A 26,982-nucleotide genomic window follows, 5' to 3' on the forward strand; every position below is an offset into this window, starting at 1 on the left:
TCCTGAGGACAGAGCTGAAGCCAGAGGCGGGAAAAGTGCTAACCAGGCAAAAGCTTCCTTCCAGACCCCACAGGTCCCTCTGCAGCGCCCCCAAATGCCAGACGCTGGACACCGGTCCCGGCCAGGCCCCGGGTCCACAGACCACATCGGAGGCCTGCGGAGACGGGCGCCAGGCGGTGGGAAGCACGTGGAGGCCGGTGGGCTGGCTTTCCTGAGCTCACTGCCCCACTGAACCCTCCATGGAGGGCTGTCTGGGGGCCCAGCCGGAAGGTCACATGGCACTTGCTGTCTCCTCCTTTGAGAAAGTCAAACATCCACCACTCCGGACCCAGACTGGCCTCACCCCGCAGATTTAAGCGCCGGAGGTTCTGGGAGCTGCACTCAGAGGCCCCTCTGCTAACTGCCTTTTGCATCTCACCCCCCAGGAGCGTGAAATGTGAGAAGTGAAACTGAACAAGTCACCCCTCTCTGAGGGGAGAGGAAGCACCCTGGGGCCTTTTCTGTTGGGCCAGTTTTTCTTCCCTTGGTCACACACGGGCCCTCGCCATGAAGGGCTTCGCAGCCGCCTTCCTCGTCTGGGCCCTGGTTTCTCCCCAGGGCGGCGGGGAGACCTGGCCCGCACACACGGCCTGCAGGGACGGGAACTTGGAAGTGCTCTACCAGAGCTGCGGTAAGGGCTTTCTCAACATCCTTTTCCATGGGTGGGAAATTAAGGCTCCAGGTGTGCGTGAGCGGCCTGAGCGCTTGGTGGGGCTGGGGGAGCGGGGAGGGGACGGCAGCGACGCCCGGTCTCCGCTTGCAGCAGGCCTGCAGCAGCACAGCGAGGCGTGTGACAAGGCACGGGCGGCCCACAGAGCCAAAAATAGTAACTATTTGGCCCTTTATCGAAAAAGTTTGCTGCTCCCTGGTAAAGATCAGGAAGAATCCCCCAGGCGCTTCACCAGGCTCTGGTCTGGGCAGTTCCAGCCACAGAGAGACCGCATGGCCAAGGGAGCCTGACGCAAACCCCACCAAGACTGCAAAGCATCTGTAGGCTACTTTGGAGAGAATCACCACGTCATAACAACCTCCTGTTTTTGCAGAACACTGTAGTGTATAAAGTCCTTCCGCTTAGAAGGTCTCATTCAGTACAAACAGCCCTACGAGGTGTGTAGGATGTGAATCTCCACTTCCCAGATACAGAAACTGAAGCACATGCATTTTAAGTATGTTAACAAAGTAACACACCTGAAGTCATCATGCGCCCGTGACTTAAAGCCGATCGCAGAATTCTGATCCCGAGCAAGCCATGCCAGCTGATCCCAGAATCAAAGGTGGGGACGTGGAGAAGGCACAGCTCAAAAACTGACCCTTTGGGTAAAGAGGTGAAAACCTTAAGTACTAGCAAAAAAAAAGGAGGAGGAGGACGAAAGAGGGGAAGCGGGGGGAGGCAGGAAGGAGCAGGAAGAAAGGAGGAGAGGGAGGAGAGAGGCTTGTCTCCTGGTTCAAGGGTTGTTTCCTCATCTCCCTCCCTCCCCCGCAGCCTCCCCTCTCTGCACACATCAGGCCAGTCTGGCTCCTCCCAGGCCTCCTCCAGGGACCTCCAGCAGCCACAGAGGAGGAGGAGCACACGCGCCAACATTTCTCAGCCTCGGGTACCAGGTTCTTTTTTGTGCCAAGGTGTCTGGAAATGACATCTCTCAAATTAAAAGAAGCAAATGAAAGGCCATTCTCCTGCAAGTAAGGACAGCATATTTTATAGCAAAGCCCTCCTGGGCAGGCATCATGATTCCTCCAGAGAGAAATCCTATTTCCCCCACACCTGAAAGCATCTTCCTCCAGGGGGAAGTTGATGAGTGGGGTGGGGTGGAGGGGATGGGCAGCCCTATCTCCAGCAGTAATTTGAGGGTGTAAGCGGTCCCCATGGGACCAGGACGGGCCACCCGGGAGGTTCTAGGATCAGGGGACCATGGCATCTGATCACCGTGCTTCAAACTTTCAATCAGCACCTGCTCTCTCTCCTTGAAGGGATCAGCCTTGTTCACTTCCCCCCCATATAGGTTCCACTTTATCTGACCTCCAAGGAGTCCTCAATGACAAAGTCAAAATCAGGTCAGGCGCACCTGAATAATCCATCAAGATAGTCACACAGGACATTGAACGGCTCTAAGGATGCAAAGCGATGCTGGCAGCATCTTCCAAACAGAGGGTGAACTGCAAAGGCCCGGCGGCAGAGCAGAAGGCACAGCACATTGATAAAATGTCACAGAAAAAAAGAAAATTTCAAACAGCCTGGAAGGAAAGGGCGGGGGTGGGGGGAAACCCGCTTTTCTCAAAAACTAATAATTCCGAAGTAAACAGAGCATAAGACGCCCAAAAGAAGCAATGACATCAAAAAATAACAATACAAATGGAAAACATCACAGGCCAGTTATTTGGTCATTTAACAATACTTTAAAAAAACGATCCGCAGGAAGCAATTGCTCTGTTTATTTTCCTAGACTAGGAGGGATGTAACTGCTGGGCGAGGGAAGAAAAGTAAACAAACAGCCGGAGAAACAAAGATGCAGTTTCAGAGGGACGACCTGGGGCAGCAGGATTAAACAGCCAGCAGCCTTGAGCAGAAAGTGCAGCCTTTCTGCCCACACTTAAAGACAGGAAGTTGATTTAAAGAAAAGAAAAGAAAAAGAAGAATTTCAGCCCTGAGATGCAGATTTTTTAAAAAGGGAAACAGGAAAAAGTAAAAAGTTGGCAGGAGTTTTTGGAAACACAGCCCCGCCTTCAGGTGTGCCTCTGCAAGCCCTCCGGGGTTCCACCCTGCTTCCCGATGGCTGTTATCACCTATGGCCGAGCCTCCAAGGCAACGTTACTTCTCCTAAGTGCTTTGCTTTGTTTTGTTTTATTTCTGATTTTTTAATTGAAGTATAGTCGATTTACAATGTTGTGTTAGTTTCTGGTGTATGGCACCGTGATTCAGTTTCATGTATATGTTCCTTTTCATATCCTTTTCCAATATAGGTTGTTACAAGATATTGAATATGGTTCCCTGTGCTGTGCAGTAGAACCTCGTTGTTTATTTCATATGTAGTAGTTAGCATTTGCAAATCCCAGACTCCCAATTTATCCCTCCCCATCCCTCCTTTCCTCCTGGTAACCATAAGTTTGTTTTCCATATCTGCGAATCTGTTTCTGTTTTATAAATACGTTCATTTGTGTCTTTTTTTTTTAGATTCCACTTAAGCGATATCAGATGGTATTTTTCTTTCTCTTTCTGGCTTACTTCACTTAGTATGATCATTTCTAGGTCCAACCATGTTGCTGCAAATGGCATTATTTCATTCTCTTTGTGGCTGAGTGCTTTCTAAGAGATGCTAACTTAACTGAATAGGGACTTCTGGACAGAAAAAAGTCGAGTCTGTGAGTGGAAGAGGCTTTTTCCATCCTCAGGCAAAATCAGAGGGGCAGCTTAGCTCACGTTTGGGGAGAAGCCTCTTTGGGAAGGTAGAGACGGGGTAGGGCTGTTCCCCGCTGCAGCTGTTTCTACAGAGAGGACAGCACAGAGGATATATTCCCAAAGCAGCCGCCAGCGTGAGGTCCTGGACCAGGGTGCAGACTCAGGCCTGCAGAAGGGGGAGTGCAGGACCAAAGGCAAGGAGCCCTGCTCACGTGGCTGGAGCACCTGGAAAAGCCCGGCAGGCACCAGGCTCCCGAGACCCAGGCACCCCCAGCTGGCAGCGCCCTCTTTGGTCAGAGCACTTGGAAGGCACAAAGGGGCGTGCCCACCAAGCTCGAGGTTAGAGGGGTGGGAGGCTGGGAAGTCACTCCCCTCCAAACCCCAACCCCAAACAACAGGCTAGGGGTGAATGTTAATTAAAAGAAAAAGGCGACCCACCCAGAAACTGCGTGTCCTCTGGGCTGGCGTTCCTTCCTTGTCTGGGATGCCTTGTGAAGTGACAGCCCAGGCTCCTGACCCAGCATTTCGTTCTGGGGTCCCAGAGCAGACAAGTGAGCCCCCCCAGAAGTACGCCGGGGTCTCCCAGGGAAACCAGCATCCCAGTATCCCCGCCCCCGCCTGGACCGCGCTGCGGTGATTGCTGCGCGGCGGGCAACTTGCACGCCAGCATCTGCCAGCCTCCTTGTGAGGGGTCCAAGGAGGCCTCACTGTGCCTCCGTGCCTTCTTGGAATTCTGCGCCAGTTCCCCCTGCAGTGCCTATCTGCCTTCAGAACAGAAGTGAGCGGTAACCAAGCCAATGGCTGGGAGGAAAAAGAAAAGGATGCTCAGCCCAGAAAGAGCCACTTCCAAGCACAGATACGGTGAGATTCACACAGGCTGCCGGCCGAGCCAGTGACGTTCACGGGCTCCCTCAGCTGAGGCCTGACATCTCCGCTCTGGCCAGGAGGAGCTGTGCCAGCCCCAGTGAGAACCCCAGATTAGAACGACCAGGCTCCCTCTGCCTATCTGCTGTCAGAAGCCTTCCCCACAGCTGAGCTCTTTCTTACTGGGAGGGAGGGCTTCTCTGTCTGTTTTAGTGCTCAGTTCAGTGCTTCCCGTAAGTATTACAAATATCCCTTCGAACAATTAAACTTCTACTTGCATAATTAATAAATCAAAATTTTGTAAATTTAGCCAGTTAACTGTATCACAGGCATATCTATACATGGGTCACAAATGTATTCATAGAATTGTCTTTAGCATCTAAACAAATTCCTTAAAAGCTTTAAAAATCGTTAAAAGCAGGCAAAGCCAGCGTAAGTCATCACAGTATTTGGTCCACCTACTAGTAACCTTTTCCTAAACTGGTGTCAAAATATTGGTACTGTGGGTTTACCTTTATTAATCATCTTTACATTGATATTTATTCTTCCCTGGATTCTTGTATTTTCCTGGGGCTATGGCAACGTACTCAGTATTTTCGGTATTTGTTCAGTATGTTCAGTAATATACTCAGTACACTCAGTATTTTCCTAGGTGTCGAGTATGTTCCAGACCAAAGGTGAAGTCTACCACTCAGACCAGCCAAGGCCTTGAGTTACCAGTCAGTTGACCCTGGGCCTGGTGGCTGGTCAGAAAGTCGAGCTCTCGGCCCTCAAACTTGACCTATTACGTCCTGAGGACCCTTTAAGCCCCTTCCTTGCACAGAACTCCCTGTACCCTGCTGCGCTCTCGTGGTCAGTCGGTGTGGGTTCCCCTGGGTCACTGCGATGTCGTTCATTGTCCTAGCGCTGCTCTGCATTAGGCGGGCCTGTCAGCGTTGCTGGAAAGGCCTCCCTGCCAGCTCAGTGCCAAAGATGTAATCAGAGGGGTCATTCAGAGGAGGTGGTGCGTTCCGTCTGCACAGAGGAGGCTTGTCTTTACAACATTTTGCCAGTCATCCTCTTAGAACGTGGCTTTGGACTGTCTCGCGACCTGCATGTTCTCTGTGGTTGCTGGTGCTGATGTGACTCTGGTCCAGCTTTCAGCCCAGGTTTTATGTGAGACCACTTGGGCGGATTGGTCCTTTTGTTCTAATTTCTTCTGAGTCCTTTTGTTACGTGTGTGTGTGTATATACTTTTTTCCCCCCTAGCTTATTCACAATTCTTCGTCCTTACTCCCACCTACTTACAAAGATAGAAAAAATGGTGTCGCTCTCTCTGGTCTATCCAGTCTGGTGAAAACGCCCTGAGTCTCCAAATAACTAAGAACAAGGCTTCGCGCTCATCCAGTGCTTAGGATGCGACCCAGCTTCCTCCTCATCTTTGTTCAGGCTGCGTCACCCGGACAGGTCTGCTAAGCGGTTCTTAGACGGCATGAGGAGAGATGAGGTCTTCAAAGCCACAGGCACGGCCTTTCTTCCTGGCCCCAGAAGCTGTCTGGGAGTATTGCCCCCGTCGGCAAAAGAGAGGACGCTCCCAGTCACAGGTGGGAAACAGCCCCACGTGCGCTGCCTTGCTGTCCGTCCCCAGGCCCGTGGCCGGCGTGGAGGTCTTCCCCGCTGCAGTCTGCAGTTGCTGTCTGGCTGCAAACAGCGGGGAGGGACGCATGTTCCAGCCCCGGGCCGGGTTCCTAGAGCAGCTCCCGGGCGCAGCCTTATGCTGTGAGGCTGAAGGCTCAGTTTCTGACAGTGGAACTTTGTGGCCACCTATTGTGGTCCTGGATGTGAACTGGCTTTGAAAGGAGCCAGGGTGGCCAGGGGCTGTCACATGACCACTTATTTCTCCACAAGCCTGGTGTTCTGCAGGCACGTGGGGAGAGGTCGGCATCCTTCCAGCCCCCGCCCACAGGCTCAGGGTACACTGGGGACCTCTTACAGAGCTGGGAAATGTTCTGGCTGGACAGAACCTCAGGGCTTCAGTCCAAGCACCTCTGTGTTCAGAAGAGGAAACTCAAAGCCCAAGAAGCAACGTGTCCCGACCACAGCCGCAAAGCAGGACCCTCCCAGGCCAGCTCCCCGTCCTCTCTCTGGCCTAAGAGCCGTGATGTGAGCTCACTCAATTTCAGGTCACAGAGACCACCTGCTCCAAGACCAGACCTTCCCCTTCATACCCTCTGCCCCGAAGTGCAAAGGATCCCCTTTCTAGGCGGCCCTTCTCTTAAGGTGTTTTACCCACGTCCCTTCTAGCCAGGCCCCTATGAAACAAGACCTTTCTACATACGAGAGACCTACGGGGGCTCATTTGTAATACTGAGAGGACCATTTCGTTCCATAAATGCATATCATTGCAGACTCCATAGAAATGACATCGTTTCATGGCGCAGACAAGGCAAGAAGTTACTTGGAATAAAAGCTGCCTCCTTCGGTGATACAAGCCTCACTAAGGATTCCAACACCACTTAGAAAACAAGTAACCGTAACAGAGGACCCCTGATGAAAACACAGCAGGTGACTCGGGCCCCTGAAGCCCCGAAGCTTGATGCCAGCAGCCTGCTTCCTTTGCTCCTTCCTCCACATGTAGAAAATCTTGCCAAGTACAACCAGCTCCAGCCACCAAGGCAGATGCCCCAGTCCTCGCACCCCACCTCCACTGGGGTTGGCAGGCTCAGCTCTGGTTCTTGGATGATGGCTATTCCAGAAGGGAAATCCTAGGAGCCTCAGTTCTCAGAGGCTAAATTCTGGCCTGACCTACACGGCGCTGCTCGGAATCCAAGCAAGATGGAGAGCGGGCAGAGAGACTGTTTTCCAGGGCGAACGGCCCCTCCGCCTCACATTTGGCTTTGGCTCTAACTAAATGAAAGAACAATTTTTGTGTGAGTGACAGTGTACAGCCCTCCCCTCGCCCAAAAAATGCGTGAGGAGAACATTGTCCATGGCTCTTGGTTGACTTGGACCAGAGGTTAAAAGCAGCACAAGTTAGCTAGCAAGTATCATGTCCTAATGCAACTGTGTCTGGGGTTTCAGAGCCAGCAACCAACATGACGAGCAGGAGGTGACTGCAAAGACTGCCTGCTCTCGGGGTCTCAGCAGAGCTGCCTTCCTTGGGGAGCAGACCTTCAGGATTCCAGAGAAGTGGGGCAGGAGAGCAGCAAGAGAGAGCAGGCCATGTGGTTCCTGCAAAACTCCCCGTCTCCTTCCATCCCGCCCATCCCAGATGTAGAGCCTGGGTCAAATGCTCAAGTACCCTCATGGAAAAGGCAAACTGTGAGTGAGTGACGTGTGTCAGTTGTAACAAACAACAGAAAGTGACAGTGACAGGAGCCCTTGTTTCGTCTCCACGTGGAAACGACTGTCTGGTTCAGTTCCAACCGATCACCACGTCGGACTGTGGGGCCTGGGGTGTCCAGTCTGCCTCGTCTCATGTTTCAAAAGAAAAGTTCCTGATCTAGAAGCACAATCTTCTGTTTTATGAATTTGGCAACTAGTCTGAGTGTTTTTAAACCTGGTGCAGGCCAACAGAGCACCTCTTCAAAGCTAAGAGCAAGTCAGGGCCTAGCCATGTGCAGCCTCTGCTGTAGGGAGGGGAGAGTTCAGTCTGGTCACGTTACTGAACCAAACTTGGGCCCACTCGTCCATGCACAGAAAGCCAGTCTACTGGCACGGGGCTGTGCTGAAGGAAAGGGCAGCGTTTATTATAGGCACCAAACAAGGAGTCCCTGATGGCCAGTGCTCCGAACACCCAGACTCCCCGATGGCCTTCAGGGAAAGGGTTTTAAAGGCAGAAAGTGCTCAGGCAGAGCCTTAGGTGACCGCAGGAAGGCTTTGGAGGGAATGAGCACTCTGCTGCAGCGCCCGTGTGCATTGGAATCACTCACGTACACAGAAGCTCTCACGACGAGGAGACTGGCGGAACAGAGACCAAGACAACCCACAAAAAATGACCCGTGCATACAGAGCGAGCAAGCTTCTGGTCTCCACATCATGGAAAACAGCCTTGCTGCAAAAAACCTGGGTAAAATGGGGCACAAATATTTTTAAATGCATAGCTGAGCTTGCAAGACAAAAGGATAAGTGGGAGGTCTCCAGAAGCCAAAACTAAGAGAAAGCACAAAAGCAGAGTGAAAGCCAGCACCTAAGCCATGTCCGCCCCCAGAACAGCTGTCGGTCTCCAGGAGCCAGACGTGGCTTCCACGGCTGTGTGGGAGCCTGGCAACCATGCCTTGTGCTGCACAAGATGGAAATCAGTCCCACCATGAAGCCAGGACCTTCAAAGAGTTACAGACACAATAAAAAAAGTGGGTAAGAAAAAAAATCCACTCTTCAGCAAAATGGAAGACAAGGAAACTTACTTGACTCTGCCTGGCCTCTGGAGAAATAGGGCTTCCCTGAGAATCAGTCGCCCCAGACCTGAGATCACCACAGGTTGGGGCTTAAATGTATGTTATCTTCATGATCCAGGAAGTCCCAAGCCTAGAAATTTAATTAAAGTAGGTCTTGATTGGGAACACCTGGGGCCAACTGGCAAGAAAAAATGTAGATTATCTCTGGAGGGACACACTTTCAGTTCAGATTTCACATGATTTCTCAAGATTGAGTTCACAATGCAAAATTTTAAAACACAAAGAAATAAATGACCATGAGGGAAAGTCATCAGAAAAACGAAAAGCAGAACCGTATCCCTAACTAAGTAAGATTTAGAAAATACAAGCTACAGAATATAAAATAAGAACATGTCATTTGTTAAAAGTTAAAAGAGGGAAACTAAAATGTGAGCAAGGAAAAATATAATGTCAAAAAAAAAAAAAAAGAGCCAAAAGGTTTGAAAAAGAATCAAATAGAAGCCCTTAAAATAAAATATATAATTGTTGAACTAAAAAAATATAAGGGTTAGGTTAAAACAGATTTAAAAATAGCTTAGTGAGAACTAATGAACTGGATGAACGATCTGGAGATATTACTCCAAATGCATCACAGAGAAACAAAGAGACATGAGCTCCAGCTACAGAACAAAATAGAGAAAACAGGGAAAGGGCAACTTCTGAAGACAGAAAGGCTGGGATTCTCTGGAATTGATAAAAGACATGAATCTTCAGATTCAGCAAGCCAACAATTCCCACGTGGGATTCACGAGAAGCATTCCTCAGCTAGACCATCGGAGTAAAACCACGAGCTAACAAAGGAGAGACAACTGGTGTAAGCAGCAAGAGAGATCACGCGGCAAGAAATCCTGTGTAGACTGACAGCAGGTTTCATCGCAACAGCAGGACACTGAGGAAAAAGGACACACCAGTCAACCTCGAATTCCGTATTTAGCGAAATACCACTCAAAAATAAGAGGGAACTGAAGGCTGTTTTGGACAACCAAATCTAAAGCCACCAAGAGACTCTCAGGGATGGAATTTTATAAAGCGTACTTCAAAAAAGAAATAAAATGATCCCAGAAATAAGTTCTGAAACACAAGATGGAATGGGAGGGAAAGATTGAGAAATTTAAATAAGCAGTAAATGTGAGGAGGATGATAATAGTATCTAATTCGAAACAAGAATGTATTTTTCCTATTGTCGTGTAATGAATTAACCTAAAAGTTAGCTTAAAACAACAAACATTATTATCTCACAGTTTTTAATGTCTGAATATTTCATTTTATATATATATAAAATACATATATATCATATATATATGTATCACAACTTGTTTACCCAGTCATCCCTCAAAGAACATTTAGGTTGTTTCTATGTCTTGACCCTTGTAAATTATGCTGCTATGAACATGGAGGTAAAGATATCTCTTTGAGTTAATGTTTGTGTTTCCTTTGGACATGTTCCCAGAAGTGGAATTTCTAGATCATATGGTAGCTCTATCTTTAATTTTTTGAGGGTCTACCAGATTGAATTTTAAAAACCATATCTCCACTCTTTAGAGAAATGTACCTAAAAGACAGATCGCCAGTCAACATCACATTTAACGGTGAGACACTGGAAGCATTCCCTTTAAAACCAAGAACTGAGCAAAAGTGCCCACCCTTGTCACTTCTATTCAACATTGCACTGAAGGCCCTAGCCAGCACAGTAAGCCAAGAAAAATAAAATGCTTAAGGATTTGAAAAGAGGATATGAAATATTATTACATGCATACAGTATGACTGCTGACATAGAAAAACCTAATCTAAAATTTTTTTGGAATTAATGAGAGAGTTGAATTAACAGTTTATTTTGGGACTAACATATTACGTGATTCCAAGACATAGCTAGCATGCATAGCGTTGGCTAACCCGTCTTCACAGCTGTGGAGTGTATCATTATTTGCAAAGACTACAATTGTATACATTCTCCTTTTGATAAATACTTAGGTTCTTCCAATTTTTCACAGTGACTAACTGTCATGGGCGTCTATGTCTTCTTGTGTCAGAAAAAGCTTCCCAGCCCAAGACTCTCCTTTCCATTTCTCTGCAGCTTAAGTCTGGGCAAAGGTATGTAGAAGAATTTCTCTAGCTTCACCAGTTTTGTCTAGTAATGTTTCCATACAGTAATAGTTTTTAAATGCCATGTTCTGAAAACACACGAACAGATGGCAAGAAAAGGCTGTAAGATATCCAAATGGTTCCAGCGGTGGTGCGAAGGCGACGGGTGAGGTGTTGAGTGAGACTTCGCTGGGATCAGCTCTCAGGCTGCACTGAACTCGCGTGCTGGTCCGTGGGGGCAGGAAGGCTGTGCTTGTTCTGCAGGTGCACAATTCGCATTTATTCATCTGAAGCCAGGTCTCCCATCTTATTTTTCATGCCAGTTTGCTATCTTCCAACAGAACTCTCTTTATATTTTTAGCAAGAGTATTTTTAATCCTCTAATCAAGAGGGAAATAATAGGATTGTGTTGATTCAGGAAGCAGAGAAATGAGTCCTTTTCTTAATTAGGAATCTCATTTGCTGGCAGAGGGTCCAAGCCAAAGGCAGCTGGTTCTTTCCTCCTCCAGCATCGACCAGTGAGTGCTTGCAGTCCTGCTACTCACGCCATGGGAGACTATTTCTGGGTGGTCTGTGTCACACCAGTGAGAAGCATCTCCCACTTTCCCGTCAGGGACAGACTTATTGCCAGGTCGGGACATCCAGCAGACCCATGCTGCTCCACCTCATGATGTGAGAAATGCAGTGGGATGAGGAATCTGGCTCCCCTGATTTCAGTACAGGACACAGGAACTCCCAGTGGGTACCCACTCCACCTTCTCGGGAAATCTCCATGGTATCTTTAGGAAGAGTTGATTTCATGTCCTAGAGATACTGCCTCTTATTCTCCGGTGAAGAATGAGTCTGTGATCCCCCTTGAACACTTTGTCTTCCTTCCAGTGTCTTCTGTGAGGCACCTGTGCTCATCCTAAATCAGAGTGGTCACATTCAGAAATAGTGTCCCCTTTGCCGACTGCTAACAGTGAAGAGGAGGGTCTTCCCACCTGTTATAGACTGGACGTGTCTCCCCCAAAGTTCCGTGCTGAGGCTCTAAATCCCAATGTGATGGTATTTGGAGGTGGAGTCTTGGGAGGTGACTAGGGTTAGCTGACGTCATGAGGGTGGGGCTCTGTAATAGGATTAGCACCCTTATTACTAATACATATATTAGTATATATATTATACACTCTCTCTCTCTGCCATATGAGCACACATCCAGAAGCCTGCAAACCAGGAAGAGGGTTCCCACCAGGACCCGAATCAGCCAGCATCCTGATCTTGGACTCTCCAGCCTCCAGATCTGTGAGAAATGAATGAATACCCAGTCTGTGGCATTTTGTGATGACAGCCCAACAGACTAGGATAGCCCATCGGCTCCGTCACTAGGCTTGCTTCCTAGGAAGGGTGTAAATTGATGTTTCTTCATGTGGGTCTGATGGGGGACCAGAGGCAGCAGCGGACGATTCATTACCAAGCGTGGGGAGAGCAACACTCGAGGGGGAGAAATATAGAGTAAGTTGACCTCACACTAGAATGAACTTGGGGGAACAACTCTCAAGAATTATCCCTTGTTCTTCAGGACTCCAGGTGACAAAGTGTGACCAAAACTGCCTCGGGGGCCCTGAACGCAGCACTGGGAAAGAAGGGGGGATGGTAAAGAAGGAAACCCCATCACGGTTGGTCCTCCAGGCTGCCCTGCCCCATCCAGGCGTTAACAGTTAGCCATGGCTGTGTGCACACAGCACGGCTCCTGGTGTTCCATCATTCCTGGGAGCGTCAGTCTCCTATCATGGAGGGAGTTTTGCCAGAATCTTGAAGGCTGAGTGGGCATTGATGCTGTTGACCCTCACGTTGACTGCAAGCCCCTCTCCTGATTTCTCGCAGGGGACAAGATTCTTTGGCAAGAGTTTCTCTTCAGAGGACCTGCCTACAATGCTGGAGGGAGTGTAAAATGTACAGCCACTCTGGAAAACGGACTGTTTCTTATAAAACCAAACATGCACTTACTTTTGCATATTCTTCGCCCAGCAATCTCAGTCCGGGTATTTATCCCAGAGAAATGAAGACTATGTTCACACAAAAGCCTGTAGGTGAAAGATCGTAACAGCTTTATTTGTAATAGCCCCAAACTGGCCAGAGGTCCTTCAACAGGGGAGCAAACGAGTTACATCCACGCTGCAGAAAACAACTCAGCGGCAAAAATGAACTAGCTACTGACACACACGACCCCCTGGATGGGGCTCCAGGGTACTAGGCAGAATGAAGAGCCCCAATCTCAAAAGGCTGCATATGTGGTGGTCATTTTGTAATGTATGAAACTATTGAATCACTATGCTATACACCTGAAACTATATAATACTCTAAGTCAATTATACTTCAATTACATATATACACATATATCTATAAGATGTATATATATATATATATAGCAAGTTAAGAAGAAAGCTTACCTACTGTATGGTTCTATTTATATAACATTCTCAAGATGACAAAATTGTATTGATGGAGCCGAGACTAGTGGTTTCGAGGGTAGGGAAGGGAGAGGTAGGGTGGGAGTGGCTGTCAAAGGGCAGCATGAGGAAGGTTGTGTCTGTATCTTGATTATGCTGGTCGTTACATGGGATAAAATCGCACAGAACTGCACATGCCCACGTGTGCACGCACACACACGAACGCATGTGAAAAGTGGTCTGTGGCTTGCATCAGTGTCCATGTCCTGGTTTTGAGATCCAGTTATGTAGGACGTTAGCGTGACAGGAGGTTCCTAAAGGACACACAGAACCTCTCTGTACTCTTTTGCAACTTTCTGTAAGTCTATCAGTATTTCAGAATAAATAGTTTTTAAAAAAAGACCTGACCCCTAACTTTGAGCCAGCGTCTCATTTTCAGGAATACTGTCAGCAGGGCAGGTCCCCACCCCACACACAGTGCAGACTCCCCAGCCCTGGCCTCTAGCGCATCTGAGGAGCTGGCACCAGAAGAAAGTGTGGAGCTTAAAATGGTGCCAAGTTCCTCCTTTTTCAGGTGAGGCAGCGCAGGGAGGCGGGGTGATGGCTGGCTGTCATCCCGACGGAATTCTAAGTAGAAGCAGCTGTTCCTAGAACTTCGCTGAGAAAGAATTCCCTAAAGCAGCCTGGACGGCCGGAGCGAGACGGGGCGGGGGTGTTGTTTCTGTGGGTGGGTGTGTATATGTGTGGTGGGTGTGTATGTGTGTGGTGGGTGTGTTTAAGGGCTGCAAAGGCAACCCGGCTTGCTGTCAAGCAGGAATCAGGGGTGCAGGAATTCAGGCCCACGCGACGGGTACCCAGCTCTTTGTCGGAGATGTTGAAGTAGCCCCTCCCGCTCTTACTTTCTCGGCATCTACCCAAAATAGGAAGAATTAAATTGCGGGCACACTGTGAATGCTGCTCTGGTTTCAGGTGTGTGTCCCAAACACAGCGGAACTGGAGGACTATTTACTGCCCCCTCCCCGGACTGAGTTCAGAGAACTATGACAGGGAGAGTAATCTTTATGCCTGTGTGTAAGGAGAGGGGAAACTGAGGTTCAGACTTATTAAAAAGGAAACATGTCAGCAAAACATTTGAGGAGCTAAAGGACCAGGTGACCTATTTCCGACATCAGTTCAGTTACAGCTAAGGTGACATGGTCCCTTACTTCCCCACCCTAACCCCCCATGTGATTGTTTATCAATGTTCCTTCATTCACTCAACAAACATTTATCCAGCCCCCTTCTCATAGTGCAATGAGCCAGACAAGGAATTGTCAGAGTGGGGAATTCAGAAACAGTAAAGGAGCTGTGAGTTGGGTTTTTCCTTTCATTCTAAAATTCGTAGGGAGATATAATCTGGATTGTCTGTTTATAGCTTAAACCTTCTTTCCTGAAAGAGGAAAAGTTGTTCTTGGGGGTACAGCCTATATTTGTGCCTGTGTCCAGGGACAGAAACAGCTGCTCAGTAAGGAAAATCATGCTCAGGGAAAGAGTTGATAGACGAGTAGACATTCTGTCCCCAAAGGTCACGGACGCCTGCAGACAGAAGTCAGACGTGCACGACATAACACGACACGCTCCGCCGAGAGTGGTACCCAACCCAGCACCTGGGCCGCTTTCCTAAGCACAGAGGCCGTTGGAAAGTAAAGCTGATCAGGCTACAAAAGACGGGGCTGGCGTTTTAAGCATTTCCTTCATTAAGGCTGACGTCTATTATTTACAAACACAAGTTGTTTTTTTGTTTTGGTTGCATTTCGAGGGTTGCTTGGATCCCCACACACAAATGATCGCTCTCCCCTTCAGCTCAGGGCTCTGCGGAGCCCCCGCAGGTCCCGGCTCCCCAGCCCCAGGCTCCCCAGCACGGCTGCCCCACCCTCTGTGCCCTGCCCTGTGCACCGCCTCCACCCCACAGCTGACTGTCCATCTTCTGCTCTGCTCTGCCTGCCCAGCCCTGGTCGCCCCATCTCACACCTTTCCCTGCGTGAGTTAGTGTTTGGCATTAAGACAAAGCTCCTGAAGTTAAATACAAAAAAAAAAATCCCTTAGGGGCTGTTACAAGGGTTCTAACTAAGCAGATCCCTGCCTTTCTTGCAAGAATTCCTTCGCAAGTCACTCCGGGAGTTGCTGAGGCCCCAGGGACCTGGTGGCTTCCAAGTGCTCAGCACAGAGATGAGGAGAAACATTTTGTTATTTCTCTAGAGAAGGAGGTTAGAGAGATGAAAACGGAGGGAAGGAAACAGGAACAGGATGACAGGTAGCCTGGGGGTGGGGGTTGCTTCCCTGAACCCCCTAAATCTTCACAAATTCTGTGAAACTTGGGAAAAGGTTTGTAAGGAGATTTCTTAGGAAATCCGTGAAGGGGGTAAACTTTCAGCCTGAAGTGATGCAAAGCAGGTCTAGGAGCCCCGCAGGCAGCTCCCCCACCGGGGAGTGCGCACAGAACTGCTGTGGCTCCCAACAAGACTGGGTGAATTCCTCGGCGCCCAGGCAGCACCGGGACCCTGGGGGGGACCCAGGCGGCAGTAACTGTACAGAACTGCCCAGGAAGACTCCACTGCGCAGCCAGGTCGGGGAACCAGTGGAGAAAGCCATCCCCCACACAAATGGCGATTGGCATGATCCTTCTTCCACCTCGAGGGCTGCAAGGGCCTAGCTGACATCTGGGTTTTGTTTCAGAAACATCTCTTGCGCTTACAGAAATTATTTTGAACCTAGAGTGGTCTTGCGTTAAGAAGAAAAATTTGAAAAGAGGTTGGCTTCATTTTCTGCAACTGCAGAAATGTGAGAATATTGCGTTTCCAATAGGATCTACCTTTTTTCCTCAACTATCCGGGGTCCACTATGCACCCAGCACTGGCCTGGATGCTTCCCATGCATTATTTTTCTCAATTCCTACAAATACCTTCTAATGCCTCTGCATTGTTCTCTGGCTATTCCAGCTTTCTTTGGGCTGAGAAACAGCTGTCCCTTTGCAGATGACAGTGGCCTGTGCAATCCTAGCCAACAAGCCCGGAAAACTGCAGCTCTGGGTTTGCCCTGTCCCTCCCCATGATCAGCCTGAGGTGTGACAGAAGCAGGGACTCGGCACGTGTGTTTGGACTCTTGGCTCTGCCCCACGTTCTGCTTCTTTCTTCAGTTAGTCGGCCTCCCTTGCCTTTGGTCTCTCGTGCACAGCAGTGTGAGGACAGAGGCTGAGTCTGGAGACTTGAGACGGTCACTCGGCTGCCCTGGATCTCAGCCCCTGCATCACAAAACGGGACATTAATACCTGACGCCCTGGCCACTCATGAGGCTGAGAGAGAATCAGTGATTCAAATACATGTTATTTCTCCTAGGGCAGTCTACCCAGGCAACAGAAATGCAAGCCAAAATAAACAAATGGGACCTAATTAACCTCATAAGCTTTTGCACAGCAAAGGAAACCACAAACAAAAACAAAAGGACAACCCAGGAATGGGAGAAGCTATTTGCAAATGATGCGACTGACAAGGGCTTCATTTCCAGAATACACAAACAGCTCAGACAACTTAGTAACAAAAAAACAAACAACTCAATCCAAAAATGGGCAGAAGACCTAAACAAGCAGTTCTCCAATGAAGACATACAAGTAGCCAATAGGCATGTGAAAAAATGCTCAATATCACTAATTATCAGAGAAATGTAAATCGAAACTACAACGAGGTGTCACCTCACACCAGTCAGAATGGCCATCATTCAAAAGTCCACAAGGGAGAAAAGCTGGAGGGGCTGTGGAGAAAAGGGAACCCTCCTACGCTGCTGGTGGGAATGCAGTTTGGTGCAGCCACTGTGGAAAACAGTGTGGAGATTCCTCAGAAGACTAAAAGTAGACATACCCTGTGATCCAGCAGTCCCGCTCCTGGGCATGTCTCTGGAGGGAACTCTAATTACTGGGGGAAAAGGGGAGGGGGGAGGGATAAATTGGGAATTTGAGATTTGCAGATACTAACTACTATATATAAAATAGATAAACAAGTTTATACCATTAAAAAAAAATGTTAGAATCTCCTGGTACTTTGGGTTCAAATCCTGTTCTCTAAATAAGCAACAACAGGCTGATGTCACTCGTCACCTCCCAGCCAGGTTGCCAAGCCCTGTCACCCATGCGTCATGCTGGGGACAAACATCTTAGCTGTCTCTCTGGAGCCGTGCCCCGTCCGTGACTTTCAGAGGCAGGAGGGGACTCCTTTGCAGCACTTCCCGCATTTGAGGAAAGCCCCAGAGCGCATCTTCACAACGTCACCCACCGTCAAGTCAACCGCCCTGTTCATCGTGGCCCGGGGCTTGTCCCTGTCAGAGCAGGGACAGATTGGCAGGACCTGCGGACATAAGATATGACACTGGCTGTGTCTTGGTGTCACCAAACGCTGCCATGGTTCCCACAGTTCCTAGGCCCAGGAATCCAGGAGCCCACAGACTGCCTTCCGTGGAGGGGTCTGCCTGCTAGCGCAGTCCAAATCCTCACCCTGGACGTGCAGTGCAGACGCACACTCTGAAATCTAACCTTCCAGAAAAAGACAGAGCAGCCTAGCTTTCCTCAGTCCTCCTGCCTCCCACGGGCTGAGCTCAGATTAGTAACAGAGCGTTAAACAGTTATCAACACCAAGCCGAACAGGCAAACCCCCGGTGCTTCTAGACGTGGGGGAAGTTGGTCATTTGGGCTGTGGGCTCTGGGCTCTGGGCTCTGGGGAAACTGGCCTGGTCGGGAGCTGGCCCTGCCATAGCCCCACAGCAGTGAGCACTGTCCAGCCCGCATCAGGTAGTTAATAAATACTGTTGAAAGAATAAAGAGCAACCCTGTCACTAAGACTGAGTTTAAACTGCAAAGGGGCCAGGCCAGGTCGGGCGCAGCGAGCCCATGGGAGACATGCCCGGCCCACGGAAGCCTGGGTGACTCGACACTGACTACAAAATGAGAGATTCGAGTATCCGTGCATCTTTTATTGAGCCTATTTTTTGGTCACACAGCATCATCTGATTTGTCTGTGTCCCCGAGGCCTAGCGTTCTTCTGCCTTGTGCCAGGAACTCGGTAAAAGGAATGAGAAGCTACGTCACAGTTTCCATCCTGGAGCCACTAAGGTGCTCCGTCACCTGTAAGATAAGGTCAAGTTTGCTCTGACCCTCAAGTTGAGATTCCACGTGGCAACGTGGTACCCCCTTGGTAACCCAAGGTTCAACCGTGCACTCAGTGTTCATTGTCCGTCTACGCCCAAGGTAGCGTTACCTTCCTGGAGGCTTCGGGCGGGGGTCGTAGATGAAAGCGTGTCTTCACTGCCGTTTATCTCTTTGTCTCTAATGTTTCTGTGATGATACAGAAACCATCTCCTCCTCAGCTCATGGAAGCCAGTCTCGGGGTTATTCCGAGGAAGTGGGTTTCAGAGGCCAAGGGGGACAGGCAGGTCCGTGCCCCTCCCATTTCTTTTGCATATAGAGGCAGACAAGGTGAGGGAGCCAGAATTTTGAACGTGGCGGCCCAAAGCTACCTTCCCACTCGGAGATGAACCCCCCAGTCTAGCAGGCAGCCCGCGGGGCGCAGGGCCTCCTGCCCGCTCTGTAACGAGCACACAGTAGATGTTCCACTGTGACCGTGTTCATTGTACTTTGGGTGTGTTTGAGATCAGGATCTGTGTTTAAGCACTTTGCACACCCACTCCACATAGCAGAGCTGAAGACGCAGGAAGCTAGATCGTGTATCCGACCCTGGCTGTGTGAGCCGATTCCCAGTGGAATGCTGATGGGGAGACTTCGGCGGGGGTGGGGGGCTATAATTATTTGAAATAATGGCCCATCAGGGGGCTTTGCTGTACTGTCCTCTAGTAATAAGATTTGACAGGTGGACAGAAAGAAAAATCTGGAAACAACAGAACAATGAGCTAGAATACCTTTACCACCTTGTAAGTCTTCTTCTTCAAAGGCGGGGAAGGAAGGTGGGGGAAGGAAGGTCAGGGAAGGGGGAAAGGAACTCACCCCAGTTCAGCAAGGACAGAAAAGAGGAAATTAATTTTGTGTTGCCATGGTAATGGATTTCCAGCAATGGCAGTTTGCCAAAGCCTTCCTCACAGTCTTTTTTGAGAGATCCACAGTGACCCTTGAATGCTATCCTAGGAATCACACGAGACATTGAAAACACCCCAATCAAAACACAGCCGTGCGGGATAGCAAACTTTCAGAACCAGGCCCAGCCAGGCCTGGACTGTAAACAGAGAACAGTCCTGCAGGACTGGCAAACACCCCGCCTAAGGGAAGAAGTCAAAAGCAAGATCTGTTTGTTATTTTGTTTTATTTGGAAAAGAATTCTGCAAGATGGCAGAGGTACATCTGCTGACATCTGGCCTGGGACTAGATTTCCAGCCACACTCAGGAACTCCATCCTAAGGGCCAAAGCAAATATTCCCTGTTATTACGGTAATAACGGTGATGTACCGACCCCTTCCCAAAGAGCCTTCTAAGGGAGGGGGAAATCACCATCACTGGCTTCGAAACTCAGGCTTCCCAAGTAATCACCAGCCCCCATCAAAGCTGGAGGTAAAAGCCCAACTTCCCTTCTGCCTTCATCAGACTGTCCGACCTTCTCTCCTCTCCTTCTGCTTATCCAACCAGCTGACGAACCTCTACGATCAGCAGACTTCGAATAAAGCAGGTGATCCTCCACCGTGTATGGGCCTCGTCCAATCAGGTGAAGGCCTTAAGACTGAGATGTCCTGAAAGAAAGGCAACTCAGTCTCAAGTCTGCAATATAGAAACGCAGCCTGAGTTTCTGGTCTGCTGGGCTGCCCTGTAGATTTCAGGTTGTCAGCTGCACCCAGTTCCTATCCTAGGAGCCGATTCCTTACACTAAATCTCTCCACAGATGATCGACAGGTATCGCATAAGCTGTGTACATTCTGTGTCTGTACATGACATATGTTCTCTATGCCCTGTATCTATGTCAGCACCTATTTATGTATCTATTCTATTGCTTCTGTTTCTCTGAAGAACTGTAACATATTGGGTCTTATTAAATAACAAGAAATAACCAGCGCCACTTTATGAACCAACCAGAAGCAGACCAGTTGTGCTCACAATCTGTTGGCCCAAGTTTTCCTTCCCTCCATAAACTGTTAGAGTCGAGTTCACGGTGCCTCTGAGTGATGGGCTGAGGGTAAGCCCCTCCCTCGCCTCTGTTGTGCGCTCGACCCTCACCGAGTCTCGCTCGCCTCTATTGGAAACACACCATGTCGTATGTAACACCCCTGGGGCAGCCTGTTTCCTGCCAACAGCACTCTCAGGAAGCAACACCAGCTCCTAAAGTCATGTGGGTCCCAGGGAAGGAACCACGAATGTTAAGGTATTTTAGAAGCAAGTCAGTGTTCTGGATCTCAAGATGTGGTCCATCAAAGTGCTGGCGGGGAGCACAGAGAAAGAAGGAGGGGAGGAAGGAGGGAAGAGGAAGGGAGAAGGAGAGGAGAGAGAGACTACCTTCAGGCAGCAGGAAGGACACGGACAACCTTGGGTGGACTTGGACCGGAACATGGGAAAGGCTGGCAGAGGAGAGGCTGGAGGGTTGTCAGCTCTTTTCCAGGGTGACACTGATGAAGGACTTCCGTCCTCCCACGGGAGCAAGAAAGCCAACGCTCCACCCACTTTGCAATGATTTTTAAAACCCAAGCAATAGAACTCCAAGCACAGGCACGCACGCACACGCTGTACAAGTGCCCGTAGGACCGGTGAGATTTGAAGACGCTCTGTGAATTGTGCCAGCTTCGACCTCCTGGCTGGATATTGTGCTCTGCGGGAGGTGTCACCGTGGGACGATGCTTGGTGAAGGATGTCTGGAACTTCTCTGTATCTTTTTGCAACTTCCTTTGAAAATACCGTAACTTCAAAGTACAAAGTTCAAAGAAAGCTCAAGCAGAGCTATGAAATATGGAAAATGGGATGGGCCGCATGAGAGCTGGCCCCTCCTCTGTCCCTCACACCACCCAGTCAGAGACACAGCAGCCCCCCCCCCGGGTCCAGCCCCGCCCGGGAGACCACAGGCCACCAACAGAGCTCGGAAGACTGGCTCTGGAGCAGAGACATGTGAAGACTCCGCACACGCTAAGCCCACGTGTTTATCTCAGTCCGCTCTGCTCCACGGGGGAGCGCGGAACGGGCCCATGACACGTTTGACTGTCGCCGCTGGCAGCTTCCCCACCCACTTCCTCCCGCCCCCAGGATTTATATCTGCTCTTTGGAGGAGCCTGCCTTCCAGGCACACGTGTCCCGGGGGCGTGGGGGCAGCGAGGCAGTTTGGGGCACGTCAGGCTCACTCAGTGTAAGTACCACCCTCCCCCGGGCGGACGCCGCACACGTGGACAGAACAGACAGAAAGAGCCTGCAGCCTAGAGTCTAAGGAGAAAAGATGTGAATGAACAGATCGCGGATTTCCCCACGGAGCTTGGCCTCTCTCCTCAGCTCACGTGCGGCCACACGATGAAGGGTCTGGAAGAAACATCAAAGCCCTCAAAGCCCAGGACATCAGCTCTCGTGAACTGTCCAGTTGTGTTCTTTCAGGAGCTCCAGATGCAGATAATCCAATTTATATGTGATAAAAATTACCCGAGGCCAGTGTCCAAGGGAAAGCCTTCTCCCCGTCAACTTTATTTTTTATCATCTTTACCTTGATGTTTATTCTCACCTGTATTCTTATATTTCCCTGGGGTTATATTTAGTTCAGGATGTTCCTAGGTGTCATATAGTAGGTTCCAGATCAAAGAGGAAGGCTATCACTCAGGCCAGACAAGGATGCCTCAATTCTTATACGGTGTAAGAAAAACTACTTTAAAAAATGCAACCTGCTGTCTTTTATTTTGCTAGGTGTTTTGGAGGCATTTGCCTGGCAATTGAGAAAATAATTCTTTAAAGCAGTGGTTCTCCACCCAGGAATACGTGGCAGACGTTTTCGGTTGTCACGCTGGAGTAGAGGGCGGTCCTCCTGGTATCTGGTGCGTGAAGGTGTGCTAACATCCTACAGTCACAGGTCAGCCCCCACCAAAAAAAAAGGATTTCCACCCCAAAATGGCAATAGTAACAAAGCTGAGAAACCCGGTTTTAAAGCTCTCAGCAAGCTGACCACCTCTAAGCCCTATTATTCATTCAACAAACCACTACCTGGAACCTGGTACAATCTTAAGACCTTATGCTGGGCCCTGAGGCGGGGAGCCTGCCTGGCAGGATCTCGCAGAGGAATGACCGGTTTACAAGAAAATCTAACGCAGCGCAGAGCGTGCTAAGCGCCTGAGTGAAAACGCAAGTCAGCGGGGGGAAGCTGCAAGCGCGTGGGGGACGGAAGGCACGGATGGCACTTTCCCCGAGACGCCTGCAAACTGCACATTCGCTCTCAAACGTAAAATTCACTCTCAAATATTAAGCTGAAATAACAGCAAGGAAAGATCACCAAGCCCCAAAGCGCGTTTTAAGCGATCTTTCTGTTTTTATATTCACGTCTCCAGAGACAAGCAGCCTACTGCTTTCTTCGAGACTTTGTTCCTTTAATAAGGATGATTTTCCTAACAAGAATATTCTTCCTGTGCCAGGGACATGTTTTGTTTCCTTCTCCCGCCCCTAGTTTGCTCTCTCCAGCTATACCTTTAAAATATTGATAAGAAGACAGCATGATTCTGTAATTGCTAATTAGCTGAGCGACACATGCTTAGCCTCTCTCACCCTTCCTCAGAAAACAACTTAAACACAATTTTGAGGATGCATTTTCCTAAATGGCTATGAGTTGGCCTCTTTTTCAATGCTGAGCGCCAAACATGTAGCAGGAACGAGTGTCTGCGTGCCCCCTGCCCCCATTCTCTGAGCTGAAATAAACCCTGGGAGGCACGAGATGTTCATGGGAAAGTAGCAGGAGCCTAAGGGAAAACGGCTTTTCCCCCCAATAAAACCAGTGCCCGGGCCAGAGAGGGTTCGCTCGCACGGGGGCGCGCCTGGATCAGACGTGCAAGGCTGAGCCCCAGTGATCGTCCCCACAGCAGACGCCGCCAACAGCCATGCATCCGCCAGCTCTACCACGCGGGCGATTTAACTGTCTGGGACCCTCACGCTGACAGACGCGAGCGCGTAGCTGAGCAGAAATGGAGGCCAGTTATGAAACAGAACGACCAGATGCCACATGCCTGCACGCAGAATATTCCAGGCACTCTCACAAATCAAATAATCAACAAAAAACGTCTTCAAGTCTCTACTTTGGGAACGCCTCTGCACAATACTGGACGGCAAATTTTTATTTATTTGTTTTTAAGTCTGGGTTTGAATCTTGGCTCTGCCACTTTCTAGTTCTTGAACCTGGGTAAGTTATCCCCAACTCTCCTGAGCTGAGAAATGAGGAAAGTCATGCCTGTCTCTGATGACTGGCATTCACTCCAACAGTCTGGGTCCAGTCCGAAACTCAGAGACGGTGTCAGTTAATTTAACAGAGAACATTTAACACAGGGAATTGTGGTGGTTAGAGGACCAGAAAGGCAAAAAAAAAAAGGGTGCTGAGTATAATGAAAAAGAACATGAAAAGGAATATATATATATATGTATATGTATAACTGAATCACTATGCTGTACACTGGAAATTAACACAACGTTGTAAACTGACATTTAAACTTCAATCTAAAAGGTGGGGGGTGGGGAGGAAGCAGCTACCACCCGAGAGCCATGAGCAGACGACAGAGATTGGGGTTCTTAGAATCTGGAAGTTTGAAAGACAAGCCTGTGGAGCTGAGATGCAGGCTGCCAGGTGGCAGCCCCTGAGGTCTTGTCATCAGAGAAGCTTAGGGGCCAGTAGAGCTGAGCTCAGCTGATTTCAGGAAGGTGCAAAAGAGGGCTGGACACTGGAACCAACTGCCACTGGCAGGGTGATAGGTCATCACCAGGGACACACTTAAGGATGAGTGACTATGTAAGAAGGAGCAAGTCCGTCCCCCCACTCAGCCTCGGTCTCCCTCCGGCATGTCTCTGGCTGATGGCAGAGGAGAAAGGTCATTGCAGAGAGCCCCTAGCTGCACAGCGCAGAAGCCAGGAGGCTGGATCTGTAGCTGAGAGACCACAGCTTAACACATGGAGCACCCTTCCATTCATTCTGTGCATCTGGGGAGAGGTGACTGCGCGTCCAAGGGCAAGGCTCTGTGCTGGGCACTGCAGAGCCTGGGGAATTAAGTATGCAGCTCAGTGACTAGCAACATAGACCCTCAGTTCAAGTCAGCTGTCCTCTCTCGGAAACATAAAGGGAAAGGAAAACATAACAACGGAAACAGAACAAAACCCTGGCTCCTGCCTTTTAGGAGTCCCGTGTTCAGATGAATTATTATGGGACAAGTCAAAGAGCAAAGTACACCGCCATACATGCTTGTACACGTCAAAAACTATTGCAGGCATGAATGTTTTAAGAATTCAGAGAAGCAAAAGAATAGTTGGGGGACTGTCAGGGGAGCCGTCACAAAAAAATAGGAATGAGCAAGACCTTAGTGTTTAGACAATGGCCAGAAGCGCTAAGACCACGAGAAACGGGAGAAGGCACCTGTGACTTGCCGGAGAACGTGCTGGCTGGAGAGCTTCCGTCGCCACCCAGATCTCCAGGATGGACTCGGCATGTACGGTACGGAAGGTGGGGCCAGCAGAACATTTCTTGACTCTTCTTCCAAGGCGTCGACGAGCCACTGGAGCTTTCTGAATGAGCAGAAATTGCGTGTGAAAAATATTGCCTTTGGAGCCCTGATACCTAACACAGTGCCTTGCAGAAAGTGGAATATTTGGAAGAAATTCCTACGTTGAATGGCATGGGATGGGATGGGATGGGATTATAAAAGCAGGTCTTCACTTTGAAAATCTGTACATATTTTCATCTGTTTTAATTATACTAATAAATGCTTTGTGAAATGTTTTATGCAATCAGGTTTAAGGCCAACAGTTCAGGAAATAAAAGAACTCAAACAGTCATAAAAGTTTTAACGAGGAAGGATGGAATCCGCCCATCAGGACACTGTGCTTATTTCACAGACTGAGACCTGTCATCGGAAAGGACATGACACAGACTTGGCAGAGCCTGGGGGGTCTGCTGAAAGCATTAGGGACTTCTGCAGGAAAAGCATTGGGCGATGCGTTGTTGAATTCATCTTGGTAATTCATATGGAAAAAAGTAACATAATTGGTGTGGATTTTGAATATGAGTTTGCAGAATATACAGTGTCCTCACACCTGATCTTTTGTTTTCTTCTTGGCAGACCCGCTACAAGATTTTGGCTTTTCTGCTGACCAGTGTTCCAAACAATTAAAACCAAATCTCAACATTCGATTTGGAATCGTTCTGAGTAAGTAAAAATTATTGACATCATATAAAGCATTGCACAACCTCCTCCTGGCCCACACACCCTGTCACTTACATTCACTGCGGTGGCCACTAAACCACTGTTCCCATCACCCTCCAGAATGAGCTATTTCCACGTTCGCTTTCTTCCCTCTCTCTGGGTAATATCCAGATAGAGCAGAATTCTCATTTATTGCTGTGCTTTTGTACTGAAGAGACCCTAGACACTCATTTGATGACATAAGCACCTGAAATCAGTATATCCAGCAAAAAAAAAGAGAATATTTTGAGCCTAAGTATTAATGTCTGCTCAAGAGAGACCTTTTTGCTTAGTTATCTCAGCAACAAACAAGTCTACTTCCTACCAGCAGCTTTGCATGATTTCATCCCCCTAATCGCTCACATAAGTTCCTAAACCTCGACAGCAGCCCAGACGTGGAAGAGCGCCTCCCTCCTCCCGCATCGATGCGCTAGCATGCTTTCTGACCATGTGCTTCCGTGTGGTCGTGCCGTTATAGTCAGTGTGTTGCTGTGGCTCGTAGACGATCCCCCTTGTAACACCGTGGCATCAGAGCCAGAGGAGAAGGACTTAATAGCCTGAACACGTGGAGTCATTCTAGAGAAACGGAGGGACCACTCCCGGAGGCCAACACCTCTCATGCATCATTCCAGACCCGGCACAGTATCTGGGTTCCATAGCAGCAGCTCAGTGAATGCTCTGGGAAGAGAAAGAGAGAGAGGAAGGAGAAGTGGAAGGAGGAGTGGGTGGAAAATTAAAGGGAGGGATGGAGACAAAGGCAGAGAGAGTGGGGAGTCAGCCTTGCAGAGCAGCTGAAGCTTCCTGGCATGACCTCCCGGCATCAGCGGTAGGGGTGGGCAGGCTGGACCACAGCCCCGCCGTTCTCAGGGGAGGCACCCAGACTACGTAGCTGAGGAGCTTCAGAAGCCAGAGGCCAGGGCATCAGGGCAGGACTGACAGCAGAGCAACTCCCTGCTCCAAGCCCACAAAATCCGTGGAAGGGCCGAGCCTCACACCCAGGCCTGTCCCGGTAACATCGCAGTCCCCAGTCGCCTTGCCCAAATGCTTTTACCAAGAAGAAGAGAAAACTGTTCTCCACAGAGCGCAGACTGATGGAAATAAAAGTCCCCGGGCTCATGCTTTTATGAATCTGGACATCTCTGGTGCCCAGCGAAACTCACACTGACAGGAAAGCTGGTCTTCCCTTTCCCTCCAGGAGAGGACATCGAGGAGCTGTTTCTGGACGTCGCTCTCTTCGCCAAAGGCTCGTCCATCCTGAAATTCTCCTACCCCGTCTGTGAAGTGGATCTTCCCAAGTTTTCTTTCTGCGGAAGAAAGAAAGGAGGTAAGGTGTCTGTCTGGT

At 49.3% G+C, this 26,982-nt stretch overlaps 1 protein-coding gene and 1 long non-coding RNA gene across 3 annotated transcripts in view; one reads left to right on the forward strand and one right to left on the reverse strand.

Annotated features, from left to right (window-relative positions):
* Positions 1–438: 438 nt before the first annotated feature.
* The window catches only part of LY86 (lymphocyte antigen 86), a 47,182-nt gene continuing 20,638 nt past the window's right edge, over positions 439–26,982 (forward strand). The window contains exons 1-3 of the mRNA XM_006181095.3: positions 439–670; positions 25,518–25,604; positions 26,836–26,964. Coding sequence (XP_006181157.2) covers positions 547–670; positions 25,518–25,604; positions 26,836–26,964 — 340 coding nt within the window. The 5' untranslated portion in view covers positions 439–546. The remainder of the gene's footprint in view (positions 671–25,517; positions 25,605–26,835; positions 26,965–26,982) is intronic.
* On the reverse strand, positions 15,990–26,930 carry LOC116658179. Of its 2 annotated transcripts, none has more exons than XR_004313388.1 (4): positions 26,801–26,930; positions 26,088–26,318; positions 24,815–24,963; positions 15,990–16,503 (listed from the first exon to the last, which is right to left on the reverse strand). It is a non-coding gene; the product is annotated as an uncharacterized LOC116658179 (long non-coding RNA). The 2 variants fall into 2 exon arrangements; XR_004313387.1 differs by lacking the exon at positions 15,990–16,503 and adding an exon at positions 19,573–19,982.

This window comes from Camelus ferus, chromosome 20, assembly GCF_009834535.1.
Source record: "Camelus ferus isolate YT-003-E chromosome 20, BCGSAC_Cfer_1.0, whole genome shotgun sequence".
In the NCBI taxonomy this organism is placed as follows: Eukaryota; Metazoa; Chordata; class Mammalia; order Artiodactyla; family Camelidae; genus Camelus; species Camelus ferus.